The sequence below is a fragment of the Rhipicephalus microplus genome, chromosome 10, assembly GCF_043290135.1.
Source record: "Rhipicephalus microplus isolate Deutch F79 chromosome 10, USDA_Rmic, whole genome shotgun sequence".
Taxonomy (NCBI): Eukaryota; Metazoa; Arthropoda; class Arachnida; order Ixodida; family Ixodidae; genus Rhipicephalus; species Rhipicephalus microplus.
This window is the reverse complement of record NC_134709.1, coordinates 273366-290806: the sequence shown is the minus strand read 5'-3', so window position 1 is coordinate 290806 and position 17441 is coordinate 273366. Positions and strand designations below refer to the sequence as shown.

The 17441-nt window shown below is 45.7% G+C and overlaps 1 protein-coding gene across 4 annotated transcripts in view; it reads left to right on the top strand.

The window, feature by feature from the left end:
* LOC119181346 (nuclear pore membrane glycoprotein 210) overlaps positions 1-17441 on the top strand; it is a 322530-nt gene that overhangs the window by 285877 nt on the left and 19212 nt on the right. For all 4 annotated transcript variants that reach the window (XM_075874836.1, XM_075874835.1, XM_037432564.2 and 1 more), the window contains 2 exons: positions 11521-11587; positions 12901-13090. In XM_075874836.1, the coding sequence (XP_075730951.1) occupies positions 11521-11587; positions 12901-13090 (257 nt within the window). The remainder of the gene's footprint in view (positions 1-11520; positions 11588-12900; positions 13091-17441) is intronic.

Here is a 17441-nt window from a genome sequence, read left to right as displayed (position 1 = left end):
GACGAGTTAATCAATCTCATAAATCATTTAAAGGTTACGACCGCAAGTGTACAATAAATCAGTTCAGCAAATATAAAGTTAATCGCTTTATCCTGCATCATCAACTGAATCTTCACGAGTGAAATATTTCTAAGTCAGCTAAAAAAAAATTATTCTCATGTGTAGAAAAGGAGACCGCACTTGCATTTCAAATTGTCATCTTATTGCTATTCTCCTTTTTTTTAGCAAGGTCATTGAAAAGTGCATTGAAAAGTGCCTTACCACGTATCTCTAAAAATTTAATATCCTTTCGTCAAATAAATTCAGCTTCAGGGCAGGTTCTTCGATTGACTATGCTATACTTTCCTTCACAGATAAAATGAAAAGTGCCATAGATGTTGATTTCTGTGCAGGATCAGTTTTCATAGGTCTATCGAAAGCATTTCACTCAATAAATCATGTCATCCTCATTTCTGAACTATGAGCAGTAGGTGTTGACAGGCCCACGCTGAAGCTTATGAAAAAGTTATTTAAGAGACGGACATCAGGCTGTGTGTATTGGTTTCTCGCTTTCTAACTTCAGAGTAATCAACAAGGGTGTTCCGCAGAGATCGATACTTGGTCCACTACTACTCTTACTGTACACAAATGATTTGTCTAACCACCTATCACAAACGGAAGCTTTCCTTTACGCACATAGCACGACATTCCTTGCTAGCAATTGATCACTAACTGATCTTACATAGAAGTTGAATACTGATATGAACAATATTGTCACTCACCAAGAGCCGTGAAGACAAGACAGGAACAGCGGGGCAGAAAAACACGAGCGCGTATCTTTAAACAAAGCGCTAACACACACTTCTTCTTCGTTCTCTTTGCCCTTTTCGGCTCGCTAGGGCTTGCCGGCTCACAACTCCAGGTGGCATTATTCCCCCTTTCATTAGAGTATCGATTCGATGCTCATACAGAAGGGGAAAGCAGGGCCCATAAGGGAATAAAAGGAAAGGGAGAAATGATACTTATAGTGCACAGGGCATATGCAGGTGCAACAAAAGAAATGTCTGTGGTTGGTCATAAGAAAAAAAATAATAATACAGTTCAAAGTTCGTTCGAGACCCTACGGACAACGAAAAAAAAAAAATGTTTGCCGCCCTGGCACAATAAGGCGAGTATTACCGGGTAAAATAAGGTTTTAAGCGGATGAAATGCGCAATTTCTGTTCGTGGCGAGTGGTGCTGGGTCGTTGCCGAGCCTCTGTCTGGAATAACTTCATAGTTGACCTCGTTCAACCGCTGTAATACTTTGTAGGGTCCGAAGTACTTGCTCAGGAGTTTCTCGCTGAGGCCTCGCCGTCTAACAGGAGTCCAAACCCACACTTGGTTGCCAGGTTGATAGGTAACTGGTTGATGGTGGATGTTGTACCTTCAGGGTCTTTACAGTGCTGCGAACTTATGTGCACGTGAGCTAGCTGACGTGCTTCTTCTGCATGCTGAATGTAATCCTTGACATCAGGAGTTAGCAGCCCGTGCTGGTCGATTTCACAAGGAATCATGGCGTCTAGCATGGTTTGCACGTCTCGACCGTAAACGAGGCGGAAGGGTGCGAACCTTGTCATTTCCTGGGTTGCGGTGTTATACGCAAACGTTACGTACAGCAGGATCTCGTCCCACGTTTTATGCTGCACATCCACGTACATATAAATCATGTCAGCCAGTGTTTTGTTTAGCCTTTCTGTCAAGCCATTACTCTGAGGGTGGTATGCGGTTGTCTTGCGGTGGTTCATGTAACTGTGCTTGAACATGTCGTCCAACAGTTTTGCCTTAAACGCTGTCCCTCGGTCAGTGATGATGAATGACGGGGCGCCGTGACGGAGAACTATGTGGTGCATGAAAAACTGGGCGACTTCAGATGCTGTACCGCGTGGCAGTGGCTTCGTTTCAGCGTAACGCATTAAGTAATCAGTTGCGACGGTGATCCACTTGTTTCCAGAGTGAGACATAGGAAATGGTCCAAGGCAGTCCATTCCAATTTGGTCAAACGGCGTACGCGGTGGGTCGATGGGCTGTAGCAGGCCTGCAGGCTTTACAGGTGGTGACTTGCGACGCTGACATTCGCGGCATCCTTTCACGTAGCGTTCGACACAAGCTGCGAGTTTTGGCCAGAAATATAGCTGTCGTACCCGGTCGAGCGTCCGTGAGTATCCCAGATGGCCGGATGTCGGCTCATCGTGGCAGGCTAATAGGATATCATCACGAAGGTCTTGAGGAACAACTAGAAGATAAGACCTGCTGCCGGCACCGGAGTTTTTCTTGTATAATATGCCGTGTCGTAATGAAAATGACGGCCACGTACAGGAAAGTGGTCGAGGAACAGACACGGTGCTGCCTTCTAAATGATCGATGATGGGCCCCAACTCGGGGTCCGCTCGTTGCTTACTGAGGAGGTCCGCCTCACTGAGAGTCCCCAGGAAGGCACTGTCGTCTTCTACAGCTGTATGGTCGGATTCCAGAGGTGCTCGTCTTCATGTCGGCGTCTTCATGCTTTCTACCCGACTTGTATACGATGGCGACATCAAACTCTTGAAGTCGCAGACTCCATCGTGCTAATCGCCCAGAGGGGTCTCGGAGGTTAGCCAACCAACATAAAGCGTGGTGATCAGTCACAACTTTAAATGGGCGCCCATAGAGATAAGGCCTGAACTTTGTAATTGCCCATATTACCGTGAGACATTCCTTCTCTAACGTTGAATGGTTGGTTTCGGCACGTGATAAAGTGCGGCTCGCGTAGGCAATCACATGTCCGGTTCCATCTTGTGTTTGCACCAAGATAGCTCCGAGACCAATGTTGCTTGCGTCAGTGCGCACCTCTGTGTCAGCGTTCTCATCGAAATGACCAGGCACAGGAGAGGAATACAATCGATGTTTCAGTTCCGCAAAGGCACTCGCTTGTTCGTCAGTCCACAGAAATGGGGTGTCGTCACGCGCAAGTCTGATAAGTGGCTCCGCAATCTTAGGGAAGTTTTCGATAAAGCGGCGAAATAATGCGTAGAGCCCCAGAAAGTTGAAGACCTTTCTTGTCTGTCGGAGCTGGAAAAGCGGCCACAGCGACAGTCTTCTTGGGATCGGGCCGAATGCCTGCAGCGCTCACAACGTGACCCAGGAACTTCAGTTCTTTGTAGCCGAAATGGCACTTCTCAGGCTTGAGGGTAAGGTCAGCAGATCGTATAGCTTCAAGAACTCTCCGTAGGCGATGAAGGTGCTCGTCAAGCATTCTTGAAAAGACAACAACATCATCTAGATAGACGAGGCAACTTTTCCACTTGAGGTCAGCGAGAACGGTATCCATCATTCGTTGGAATGTGGCTAGAGCGGAACAGAGACCGAACGGGAGCACTCGGAATTCATACAGACCGTCAGGAGCTACAAAAGCAGTTTTTTCGCGGTCACGTTTATCAACTTCAATTTGCCAGTAACCACTTTTGAGGTCGATTGAGGAAAAGTACTTTGCTCGCCTCAGCCTGTCAAAAGAATGATTCACTCGAGGCAACGGGTACACGTCTTTCTTTGTGACGTTATTCAGCTTTCTATATTCGACACAAAAGCGAAGTGTACCGTCCTTCTTTTTAGGGGCGAAGCTCCTTATGGCGTGACTTGGGCGTCCCTTGTATGTAACCACCAGTGGCACATACCCGAAATAGGTATAACACTTGACCTCCAAGGTGGTGCCAGTGAGAGATTTCTTCTGTGGGTCATTTAACAATAAAAAATAGTGCTCAATGTAGATGCCAATGGCTGCTAATGGGGAATGAGAGACATGAGCATTCGGCTTTTAGTCAACGCGCACGCTGCGATCCCCATTAGCAGCCATTGGCATGTACATTGAGCACTATCGGACAAGAAAGGGATGCTACATTATACTCGCTGGGTGTAACCTCCTTAGCTTTAGAAAGGTTTAGCGAGCGTTGAGCCGCAGTGCCATGAATACAATGAACTTGTATATACCATGAATGAACTCAAGGTGGATAAAAATGAGAAGTAGATACGAAGCGCAAGCCGTAAGAAAGTAAAAGCCGAATTCTCCTGTCTCTCATTTCTCATTAGCAGCCATTGGCATGTAAATTGAGCCCTATCTGACAGGGAAAGGTTGCTACGTTATACTCGCTGGGCGTAACCTCCTTGGTTTTCGAAAGGTTTAGCGAGCGTTTGGTCGCAGTGCCATGAATACAGTGAACTAGAATATACCATGAACTCGAGGTGGTTAAAGGTGGGAAGTGGACCCAAAGCGCAGGCCGTAAGAAAGTGTGCGTGTGCCACCTCTCATTTAGTCCTTGGAATGTCCGCTGGATGGCGGTGCTTCTATATGGGGAATATATGATAAAAAGATGCGAGATGGTGGGACTTGGAGTGTTGAATAGATGAACGAACGGACACACAAACAGATGCATGGATGGACGCATGAACGGACGCAGGGGCGGATGCATGAAAGAACGCAGGGACGGGCGCACAAACAGACGCATGGACGGTCACACAGACGGGCGCATGGACGGACGAATGCTTCGCCCCACTCTCCATCATTCACTCCGTGGATATGCTGCCATTTTTTTTTACAAGGACCACTGGCGATGACCAAGGGCTGCTTGATGGCTGTATTACACCGTTTTGGAGCATTTCCTTCTCTTGCTTTTGGATCACGCGTCGTTCGGTTGGTGAAACTCGGTAAGGCTGTTGCCGTATAGGGTGCGCGTCGCCATAGGTGATAATACGGTGTTTGATAATCGATGTCTGATGGATTCTCGATGAACGTGCAAAACAGTTGTGGAATTTTATCAACAGGTCGTTAAGCCTTCATTTGTTTTAGTCAGAAAGCGTTGGATTTATGTCCATACACAGGAGAGGGGCATTGGCATTATCGGTCGCCTCAGAAGCAAAAAACTCAGTCACATTGGTTACTGGGTAGGCATAGGCGATGACAGTACCAGTGAAAAGGTGTCGGCGCTCGTAGCTAAAGTTTGTAACAGTGGCCAGCCTGGAGGTCTACTAGGCTTCGTGCTACGCACACACCTTGGGAAAAGAGTAGGGATCGATTGCTCTCCGCCACCATTTCACCGTGTGCTGATTCGTTACACGCCACTTGAACCATACCACTTGAGCGCAGTAGTATCATCACAGCATCGTCAATTACACGCAGATATACTCGATCGTGGCTGGGATTATGCTCTGGTGTGGCGTTTTTTGTTGAAAACGTGACGAGGCGTTGTCGAATGTCAATGATAGCACCATGCTCTCTCAGGAAGTCTGTGCCAATGGTCAGGTCTCACCCCGCCATGGTGGCCTAGTGGCTAAGGTACTCGGCTGCTGACCCGCAGGTTGGGGGATCAAATCCCGGCTGTGGCGGCTGCATTTCCGATGGAGACGGAAATGTTGTAGGCCCGTGTACTCAGATTTAAGTGCACGTTAAAGAACCCCAGGTGGTCGAAATTTCCGGAGCCCTTCACTACGGCGTCTCTCATAATCATATAGTGGTTTTGGGACGTTAAACCCCACAAATCAATCAATGATCAGGTCTCGAGAACACTGACGGAGAACGCTCAAGCTGACAACAAAGGTAGAACCATGAACCTGTATTCGTGCTGTGCAAACGCCGAGTGGCGTGACGAAGTGCCCGCCAGTAGTACGAGTTGGCCTGAGTTTCCAAGGCATCGTGACTTTCTTCAGGAGAGCAGCCTGTTTTTCAGTTATTATAGAAAAATCCACACCCGTGTCAACTAAAGCAGTGACTTTGCGACCGTCGAGCAGCACTGGAATGTCTAATGAAATCTTTGCGGAACCAGTTTGGTGTCGTCGTCGGGGTATTGTCAGTTTGCGGAAGCGTCGGTAGGAGGCCTCGAGCTTGTCCAGTATGAGCGGCCTTGCCCCCGAAGGTCGCTGTGGTTAGTTTTCCCAGCGTGGACTGGGTGACTGACCCTGCGCCACGCTCGAATAGGCACGGCAATTAGGAGAAAATCGCCGCGGTGACGGGGAGCATGACTGGTGCAAGGACGACGAAGTTCCGCGCTACTGAGCCACATACTCTTCAATTTCAGGGGGCCGCTGAGAGCCTGGGTGGCGGTGAGTTCGTCGAAAATCCGCGTAGTTCAAGTTGTCGGTAAGAACAGTGTCGGTACAGATGCCCAGCTTCGCCACAGTGGAAGCAGAAAGGACGTTGATGTGGCGCACGCCAGACGTCTGATTTCCGCGAAATCAGGCGAGGTGCACTGTAATATGGTGCTGCTTGGACCGTCTGCAGCATGGCTGGGGCCACGGTGGGATGCGGGATTGTGGGTGTAACAGGTTGCCGCAAAGCTTGAGCATACGACATGCGGGGGAAGTCACTGGGTGGTTGATAATCCCGCATGAAAGGAGGCATGCTGGACTTCATCTCGGAATACGCTGGACAACGAGGAGATAGTGGGCTGCGAGGGCACTGACAGCTTCTGGAGTTCTTCGCGGATGACTGAACGTATGAGCTCTCGGAAGAAATCCATTTGGCCACCGAAAAGTCCCAAGTAGTCCGTAGTTGAAGTGTTGACGTGCCGTTTGTATGACGGGGCCTGGTGCCTAGGAGTGCTTTCGATGGTGACGGCTTTTCTGAAAAATTCTGACACAGTCTTGGGAGGACTGCGCACAAGCCCACCGAAAAGCTGCTTTTTCTTCTGGCATGCCGGGGTCAGCTCGGTGGAAAAGACGCGTCATGTCCTCGACATACATCGCAACCAACGCTGAAGAATATAATCCCTCAAATCTGTGTTTTCCGTGTGAAGATGATAAAAAACATTCGGCAGTTGTATGCGGGACTGCACATCGCGCTCAGCTCTCTCCCGTCAGTCGGGGCTGGCATATGTCCCAAGAAGTCGGCGTTTGAAGTCTTCCCACGATGTAAGAATACCGGCCCGGTTCTTATACCATACACATGTGCCGTTCAAAAGACTGAAATAGACGTCCCGCAGTTTGTCCGCGTCGTCCCACTGGTTGTGCACGGCAACGAACTTGTAATGAACGAGCCAATCTTTGACATCCTCAAGTGCAGTGCCATGAAAGGGATTTGGCGTTCGTGGTGTGAGTAAGGTGCAATGAAGCGGCGTTGTGCCGTTCGTACTGTTTGGGTTGGTGTCAGTAGGGCTGGTCGGAGCTGCCATGTTGTTTACGAGCAGTCCAAACTCAGGGGATTGCCCTCGGATTCTTCAGCTGGCGCGGTGCACAGGAGTGACCATCGATATGACGCTTGAGTTCTTGCTATGTGGAGGGGTTCGGTGCATAGATTACCCAGCACGTCCACCAGTTTGTCACGCACCAAGAGCCGTGAAGACAAGACAGGAACAGCGGGGCAGAAAGACACGAGCGTGTATCTTTAAACGAAGCGCTAACACACACTTTTTCTTCGTTCTCTTTGCCCTTTTCGGCTCGCTAGGGCTTGCTGGCTCACAACTCCAGGTGACAATATTTTAGCATGGTATTGCCTTAATTCACTGAAAATAAACCCCACCAAGACTTTGTTTCTGCTTTTTCCTATCAGTCAGAGAACACTAGAAAGGCTTCCCAGTGTCATTCTTGATTCTCAGGTCATTAGTGCAGTTGATAGCTGTTCATTTCTTGGTGTTACTTTAGACTCAAACTTGAAATTTACGAAACACACTGCCCATCTGAAGGGCAAGCTTTCTCTGGTATTAGAAATTTTAATAAAAGCTAGGGACTATTTCAGGACACCTACACTACTACACTCTGGGACATCTTTCTGTGGCAATGAAGAGAAGGCTAGTAAACCAAAGTGGGCGTGTGCCAACGCTGAAGAATATAATCCCTCAAATCTGTGTTTTCCGTGTCAAGATGATAAAAACAATACTTCATTTTCGACAGGATGCTGTTTATAAAAAGACGTTGCAGAAACCAAGGAGATATTAATATTTGTTTTTCTTTATGAAGTGTCATTTTGCATTTTCGCACGTCCACAAGCGTTGCGCGTTTTAGGTGCACCTCACAGTAGACCTGTGCGCCGGTACCAAAATTGCCGGCGGAGGCGTGCCGGTGTTTCCACCTTCAACGGTGGCGTGTTAACAGTGCAGGATCCATCAAAACGGTGGCGGCGCAGCGTCGGTAGGGGGGGGGGGGGGTTCAGATTACGATTGAAGAATTGGTGGGGATAGCAACTTGTTCCTTGAATTTGGAAAAAAAAAGCAAAATGGTTTCCCGACAGGGCGAAGCAGTTGAAGTGACAGCAGCATGTCTTAATGTTATTTATTTACAAATACTGCTGCTTAAGTTTTCGAGGCATAGCAGGCGTAAATACAAATGCTCAGCACCTTCAAAAATACAATTTAACAAAATAGATGTTCATGCAATGTTTTTTTTTTTTTTTTCAGTTGCTCAGAAGCGAGTCTCCACAGGTATTCATCAAGCTTATTTCAAAAATGCACGTTCCACAGAAAAGCAAACAATAAATGAAGAAAACAATCACATTTCTTAATTGATCTAACAGGCACAATATTTAGATAATCAAATCACCAGGTATACGATGTACAGAAAAATTCAATGAATGATATGGGTGCAAGAACACTGAAACCATTGTGCACTGTCTTATTTATGCAGGAGCATGACACGATTGAAAGTCAGCATCGATAATACAGCGCATTTGAAATGTATACAAGAAACACTGGTCATGGCGACAAAATATAAACCTTCTTGCTTTTTTAGCGCATTTTCACATTGCTATGTCATGTTTGTGGTCGGGTCACCAAACAACCAACCCTTATTCGAGTTTGGCCACTATGTTATGTGCTGTTAGTCCGTATCCTTTTGTCTAGTTGCTCTGTCAGAGATACCAATGTTTTCGAATATCTTGTACTGTTCCAAAATACTGTGCCATTCTAAATTTGTTAAGCGAGTTACACCAATGTATTTAAAGTTCGTGACACGTACTAGACTTACACGGTCATTAGATTTGTAAAATGAATTTCTGATTTGAAAAGTTCGTGACTAGAGTATTTTTGCATGTACTAGACAATTACCATCTTTCAATCCTGTTACAAAATGATGAGGAAAAAACAGCAGCACATCTTGATCTTGTGTATTAGAGATGTTTTTACAGATAACGTAGTCATCTGCATACATTGCAAGTTTAATTTGGATGTTACTGATGAACTCTGCTACGTCGTTTATATAAACAATAAACAAAAGCGGACCAAAAACTGAGCCTCAAGGCACCCCTGATGTCATCTGTACGTCAGATGACTTCGCGTAGTTAAACGTAACAAATGATGAGCGTGATCGCTACTAATTTGCGATAATCAACCAGCTTGTTGTCATCATTGTGAAGAAGCTAGAAGTTTGGCGTGACAAACCATGTCAAAATCCTAAGAATAGTCAATAATATGGCATAAATTGGTCTTCGGTCGTTTAGGGCAGTGGTTCTCAAACGGGGGTCCGCGACTCTCAGGGGTCCAAGAGCCATTTCTACAATCCGCGAAACCCTCGCCCGATTTTGTTTTACTTTTTTTTTTACATATGCAACTCTGTTTAAGCGGGACTCTGCCATGTATTGATGAGCTGTCCAAAGTGAAATGATGCGGCACGTTTGTTTGATGTTTTCAGTAGCAATAAGAGGCACATGTTTCACCCTCCAGTTGTGTTAATTTACCTACGTACCCCTCCCCCTCTGCTGCAAGGGGTCCCCCATCACTTCACCAGTACACAGGGGGTCCCTTACACCTCCATGGTTGAGAACCACTGGTTCAGGAAATCAACAAGGTCGTGTGTTATTTCAAGCAACTGTGTAGCCATCGGGAAAATAGGTTGTGTGCTTTTAGGTATTCTACATAGTATTTGTTGATTATATGCTTAAAAAACATAGAGCTTGTATAGAAAGCAAAGATATTGGTCTATAATTTGCTATTTGCTTGTTTCCGGATTTGAGGGCATGACGTTTGCCGATTTGCACAGTTGGGGAACTGTTGCAGAGATTTACTTTTTTCAAATATTACAGTGAGGTAATTTGGCATACCACTTGTGCCAGAGTGTATCGTAACTGCAAAATTACTATTAGGTTATGCAGTTTAGTGGAGCTAAGTTCCAGATTATTAAGAGCAGGTAGTGTGCTGCATAAGGAAAATGGAGTGATGCTGTTATCGGTAGAAAAAAGAAATTTGAAGTAATTACTGAAGGCGTTTGCAATAGCTTCCGGATTTGAGGAGGATTGGTCATCAAGAATAAACAATGAGGGCATAGTCATATGCCCTCATTGTGACATATGTGACACATGTGACATATGTACTTCTCTTTTGGTACCTGTTGTCATGTGCAATATTGTACTAAAATATTTTTTTATTTTTTTTTATTTTTATATGTTGTTATAATTGAATTTTTTCACTATGTTTGGCGTCTTATCGCAGAAATGTTTCCTATGACTTCTTATGTATACCCCCCTGCAGTAATGCCACTACGGCGTTGCAGGAACTATGTAAATAAATAAAAATAAATAGTCGATGCAGGACTGATCGACCTTCAGAACCTGGATGGATATTTTTCATCAGTGTAGCGAAGATGTTGATAACATAGTAGTTCTTAGCCTCTTGAATTTAGCTTATGTTTACTTTTCAGTGCATTAACTCATGAAGCATTATTATTACACTTGGAATGACAATTCTTGCATAAGCTCTATATGCGACAAGCGAGATGAATTGTATCTTTATGGAAGCATATGGGTGTGTTGGGTTCCATTTAAGATATTTTTGTGACACATACTTTGATAGGCATTATCAGAAAACTTAAGGAGGAGCGCATCTACGTTGCTAAATTCGCTGCAACATTCAAATTCCTGAAAAGATTAGGCTAAACATGAACCTTAAGAAAATTCAAAGCAGTTTTGATCTCATGTCTTTGAGGAGAACACACTAAATTTGAGACAACATCAACAGTATTATGGTCAGAAAACCCTTCAATGGCTTCACATTTTACACCATGCGATAGGAGCTCACAGCCTCATAATGAACTTAGGCTGTAGCAACTATTTTTCATATGACCTTGCGAAACTATAAAGAGCTATCGTATGGGAATACAGCTGCTCCCGGGAAATAAAGCAGGGTTCGTACAATGATAGCTGAGCGTGTTGAAGGGTAAACGAGCCGTTCGCTGATGCTTGCCGAAATACCGAACGTGCTAGTGCGTGCTAGCAATCGTGACCACACCTTTATATTCAAAATTCACAGATGCGGATCGAGCTATGCAGCCTCCTACATGAGTATCCCTTCATACTACTTCATCCAACAAAAAACAGACAGCGCCTCCTTTTCGGTTGAGGAGTAATCGATGGCAGCCATCGCACGGGGAATGATGTTATCGCATACACCCTCCATGTGATGGAGATAGACAGCCTGTTTGATTCGGTTCTGTAGCTTCCACAGAGCTGTCAAGAAAAGTTTTCGCTAAGTATAGCTTTTGCTTTGCATATTGTGCATGCCTGTCATATTTTGTTATTAATGTGCTTGTCTAAGCAGATTAGTCTTTGCAGGTTTGTGTGTGCAGTGCCCTCATCACTTGAACTTCGGCTGCACTCATCAAGCCCATTCAATTATCAGGTATGTTCACGACATTTTGGATTGATTTTGTTCAACTGTGTGCAACGATATACTTAAAAAAGAGCGGACTGAAGGCATTGACACCTGGGGAAGTCGTCCCACTGGTAACAACAATCTGCACATGGGCAGTGGCAGCAACACGGAAGGTACTGAAAGATTACAGTAGAAAATATACAGAATAAAGTTTAAAATCTATGTACAAGTTTGGTCAGTATGAAATGCGAACATATCATCATTGCTACGAATGCTAATTCTTAAACAGAAACAAAAAACAGTACAAACTGCAAAAAACACAAAGAGCTTTGAAAAAAAATCTGTAAACGGGGGGTTGTGTGCACGAGACGACATTTCAACTAGTGGACTTGAAGAAAAGAAATCCACACCACCCGTCAAGCACACAATTCCCATTTACAATTTTTTTATTGTAAACTTTCACCTTCTTCTTCCTGCATTCTTTTTGGATTTCCAAAAAAAAACTGAAAAAATATCCGACTTCTTTCTCACTTCATAATTTTTTTCTAATTTGTGGTTTGTTATTCTGTAGCTTGAAAAGGTCCGCCCTTTGCATGGCTGGTACAGAAGCCTAGGTAATGTTCCAGCCGCACACTGTCGTACCTTGCACGGTTAATGTCCCCTTCCCCGAGTTCCAGTCCTAGTAGCTACGAAAGGTTCGGGAAAATAAGGCAACAGGCTAGGTCAACAAAATGGCATTTTATTGCCACATTAGCAATAACACGTAAATGTCACATAAAGGGGCTATCTGTTCTATGAAGGTAAAAATGGATAGACTTACATCTTTCGTCTTCGATCGCCTTGACTAGCAGGAATTCCGGAGCTCAGTCATTGCTGTTCGGTCGCTGGTGCAGGAGGGACCATCTTGCTGTCAGCACGCTCATTTTGTCCAACCTCCCGGTTTCGCTCTTCTCAACCAGGGTTACTTGTCTCGCGAAGGGAGGGTTACTCGAGCCGGGAAAAGGGGGATAGCATGCGCTGGCACCGGGGTGAACGGCCCTCCAAAACTGGCTTCATTGTAGCTATTCTGAAGGAACTGACGTGTGCTCGCAGATAGACTGGCTGCACTGCCGTAAAAGGGAAAGGAAACATGGGCGTGCGTGCTTTCCCACAAGCTTTGTTGTTGTTCAAGAGCATCATAATCTGGTAGTGCAGTGTTTGTGAACTATAGTTTGGTCTGATACGGTATTTATTACAGATAACATGTCAAAAGGCATGAGGTAGAAATTTCGGAGGTCATGTAAGGTGAGTCAAAAAGTAGGCACTTGATTGAGCATATTTGTGCTTCAATCTTCTTACAGGTGGTGAGCAAAGGAGGTCCTGTTGAGCTGGAGCTTGTCGTGCGAGAAGCCGGTGGTCGTCGGTTGGCCAACATCAGTTCACTAGATGTGCTGTGGGATCTGTCGGACTACAGGCTGGCCAAACTGGACAGCCACAGGGATGTGACCACTCATGTGGACGGCTCGGCTGGGTACCGCCGCACTTCAAAAGGTGCTTGTGCCTTTTTTTTTTTCGAACAAAACTGTGTAATTATTTTAATGAAGTGACGTTTATTTTTATTTTTTTAATCGCGTTTTATGTACTGCATGCACGGTATCAGAGGGGGCAATGCAGTGAAAGGGGAGACACAAGAGGAGGAGGAGGAAAAATTAACTCTATTTTTAAAAACATAGACAAGTAGAGCAACCCCACATTAAAAAACACAGCTATGGCCTATGTTGTCATCATTGGCTCCATGTGGGACCAATATTTTTTAACGTTAGCGTCAAGGGCCAGCCACCGCTGGAAACACCATCAGCATGACGTACTTGGCAGGATCACATAGTCTCTGTGGCCGTGTCAGCTGCTTGCGGAGCATTCACTGGTGCTTTATAAACGAGTTTCAAGCTCCACCTGTGCCGCAGACTGTACAATTGTAATAACAATAAAAGTGGCTGCCTCCGAAAGTGAAGAGCATGCTGCCCTTGATGCTCGGTGCCGCAGTGCCGGACATATGCAACCACAGAGTTCAGTGTAAGCCTGCACCGGTGTACAAAAAACTGCATGAGGAGTGGGTTGGGGAGCTAAAAACAGCAAGCAGCTATCGGGTACAAGAAGCACTCTTGTGACGACGTTCGCTACTGCGTCAGGTCTGTGATGTTGAGTAGCAGGAAGTGCAACTGAGACGATTGTTTGCACATGCTTCCAGCCGACTAATGGTGCTTTCTCCCACAGGTTGGAAATGGCTTGGCCTTTTACCTCAGCGATACCATCTTGGAACGTTCTCTTGTAATCTTTTTATTGTCGGCTGCGTGTTCAGCATCTGCAATATGGGCTCTACATACTTTAGTAATTGTGTAAATACATTTTGATTTCAAAACTCACACGGTTCATATGCGTTTCCCTAAGATGACCGGAAGGCGAAAGCCACCTTTGGCTCCTTCTTGTCAATGTATTGACAAGAAGCTCCAAAAACTTATTGTATGCACACGATTTTGTACTGCCTCCGTGATCGGCCCAGCAATCTTGGAGGCTATGAAAAGGGACCATGTTATGTGAGCACGACACCGTGTGACATCACATTGTGTGGCATTATAGTGACATCATAATGGCGGCATGAATTTGGGCAATCTGTGACGTCGTGGGAAATTATCATCATCATCAAGCTGATGTAGGCCTGTCTTCAGTGATTGATGGCAAGCAGGAACATGTTTACAGCAGCTTGAAAGCTGTTATGTGTGGGAGCAATGATTTCAGCAGAACTGTCAGCAACAACGATATCAGACAACAAAGTTTGGACGTAGCAATCGATGGAATCAAGTAAAAGGGTTCCATTCAAACCACAACTCAACAGTTAGGTAAAAATGTCCAGACTAAGTTAAAGACTCTAGTCAGATTGAGCAACAGCTGAGAATTTCATTTGGTTTACTTTATATTTGTTTAGTGTGTTTTCTAAGCGTTTTGCTGATTGTCAAGTTTTTGTGTCTGTTATTAAATCATGTTTCGTGTGCTGCGCAGCGTCCTCTCAGTAAATCACCATCAGCATGCCCCCAAGATCCGTGAGAAAACAATTGGTGAGCCTGTGCCAAAATCAGAAGATTTCATGATCATTTATTTTCCTGCCCAGTCATTGATACTGGAAGAGTGCAGAGATGAATTGAGAGTGCTTTACTGTGGTCGCTATAGATCTAGGAATGATTAAGGAGGAGATCTTGAAGTTCTTTGAAAAGGCCCAAAGAGAACAGGATAAGCAGATAGCACTGAGAGTGCGAGTATGAATGAGGGAAACAGGAGCGCAAGTTTGAACGCAAGAAAAAGCTTCTCAAAATAAAGTTGAGACTAGGGCAAATAAATGGTATTCCGTAAGATGATCAGAGTGTTGCATCAGCATCCTAGCAGGCTCACCAATTTTTTCGTCATTGATCTCGGGGGCGTGTGCTATTGGCGATGGATTGAGAAGACACTGAATGGCACAGAAAACATGATTTATTAACTGACACAAAGAACTAGAAAAAAACTTGGCAATCAGTAAAACCCTAGAAACACACTAAACAAATAAACAAAACTAACTCAATTCTCAGTCACTGCTAAATACAACTAATGTCCTTGACTTGGCCACTTTGGCCTAACAGTAGAGTCGTGGCTTGAATGGAACACACTTACTTGGTTGCGTCGATCACTGCGCCCAAACTCCATTGTCCGACGCTGTTGTTGCCAACGATCCTGCTGCAATCATCGCTCCCATGCATAATGGCTCATCAAGCTGTTGTAAGCCTGTTTCCGGTTGCCTTCAGTGACATGTCATGCATCCTTGTTGGCTAAGCCTAGTACGAGCTCGGCCTTGACTTGCAGTATGACACGGTATTGTGGGAATCGCTGCTGGATGATGTTCAAAGGGGGACTGCTTCTAGTGCGTCCGGAACTGCTGTAAGGTGCTGCAGCAGCTCCGAGGAGCCTCACTCGAGTGTCGTCCAGATCAACGGCCACACCACAGAGTGTTACTGTCACTGCCTCCAAAACTGAATGTCCATAACTCCAATCGCCAGAATGTAGCAGCCGATGCGACTTGCTGCTCCCGTAGCCGCGCAAGCAATGCCAGCTCATAAAACTAGCCTTCCATTAGGGTTCGCGTCACGTGCGTCGGACCGTGTACCATTTCATGCACGCGCTCATGCCTGTTTCACATGCTTCTCCTCCAACTTCGTCTTCGTCCATATCCGCAAATTTTTCACTTGTGAGACAGTGATGTGTTTCACGTTACTCGTGGTGACACCACTGACGTGGGATGCCGACTGTTAATCTTCCTATTTGATGAGTCATCAAAGGCTTTGGCCTTCATAAGCTATACACAAAGTTTACTGGTGAACGTACAGCAGTGCTCAATATGAGTTGAGACACGCTGGCTGTGGTTAAAGTGACACCAAGCTTGAATAATGATACCGACAGACATCAAGTTGGTCCAGAAATTACCGGTAAATGAAATAGCCTAATTCACAGATTCACAGTCTCGGGGCTTTACCGGTTGTTCTCGTCAAAAAAAGAAAGACGGATCCATCGAGGTTTGCGTTGTCTACCGCCGACTCGACAAGATAATGTGCAAAGACGTATACTCTCTGCCTCGCATCAATGATGCTTTTGACTGCCTACTAGGAGCAGAGTTCCTTTCTTCGTTATATTTACGCTCCAGCTACTGGCAGGTGCCCATGGCAGAAAGTGACCACCTGAAGACAGCCTTTTTGAATTCACCGTTATGCCCTTTAACCTCTGCGATGCACCTGCCACTTTCGAAAGGATGACGGATACCTTTCTGCGAGGTCTGAAACGGAAAACGTGTCTCTGTTATTTGGACGATATTGTGGTATATTAAAGCGACTTTGTGACCCACCTCAGCCGCCTCGAGCAAGTTCTTACATGCCTTTTTATGGCGGGACCTCAACTTACCGTAATTACTCGAATCTAACGTGCACCTTTTTTTTTCGGTTAAGCGAGTTCATGAATCGCATGCGCGTTAGAATCGAGTACGAAAAAAATATGAATACGGTCATTCTATTTCCAAAATTTCCAAATTTCCAAAATGGCCGCCCCCTACGTGCGTCGACATGAAGAGTCGGCCATTTCTACCTATGTGTTTCCCATGTGCGGCACTTCGTACGTGTGCTGAGGAGTTTGTCATCTGGTAGTGCATTAGCATCGACGGCATGGAAGGGCCCACTCCAAAAACTCGACGAGTGCACCACGATGCCGCTTTTAAAAGAAAAGTCATCGCGTGTGCTGAAACGGACGGAAATCAGGCCGCATCGCGGTCGTTTAGAGTTCCCAAAATGTGCGTGCGGGACTGGCGGAAACAAAAGCAGGATATTGTCGACAGCAAAGATTCACATAAAGGCTTCAGTGGACCACAGCAGGGTCGGTTTCTGCAAATTGGAATTGCTGCTCAGCGAGCATGAGATTGAGCAGTGAGCGGCACAGCGGCCCTTGACGACAGAGCTGCTCCAAGTGCAGGCTATGCAGTTAGCCTTAGAAAAAGGGCTAATGCCGAGCCAGTTTAAAGCGAGCAGGTGCTGGCTAAATAACTTTATGAAGAGGAGAGGCTTTTCCCTCCGAAAGGGAACAGGCATATGCCAAAAGTTGCCGGAGGAGTACGAAGAAAAGCTTCACAGTTTTCAGAGGTTCGTTCTAAACTTGCGGCACAACAACGGCTACCTGCTTGGGCAAATCGGGAATGCCGATCAGACGCCTCTTTACTTCGACATGCCTGGCACCATAACCGTCGAGAAGAAGGGGGCGAAGCAAGTTCGCGTGCTGGCATCGGTGCACGGTAAAACTACAGTGACGGCAATGCTCTGTTACACGTCAGATGGGC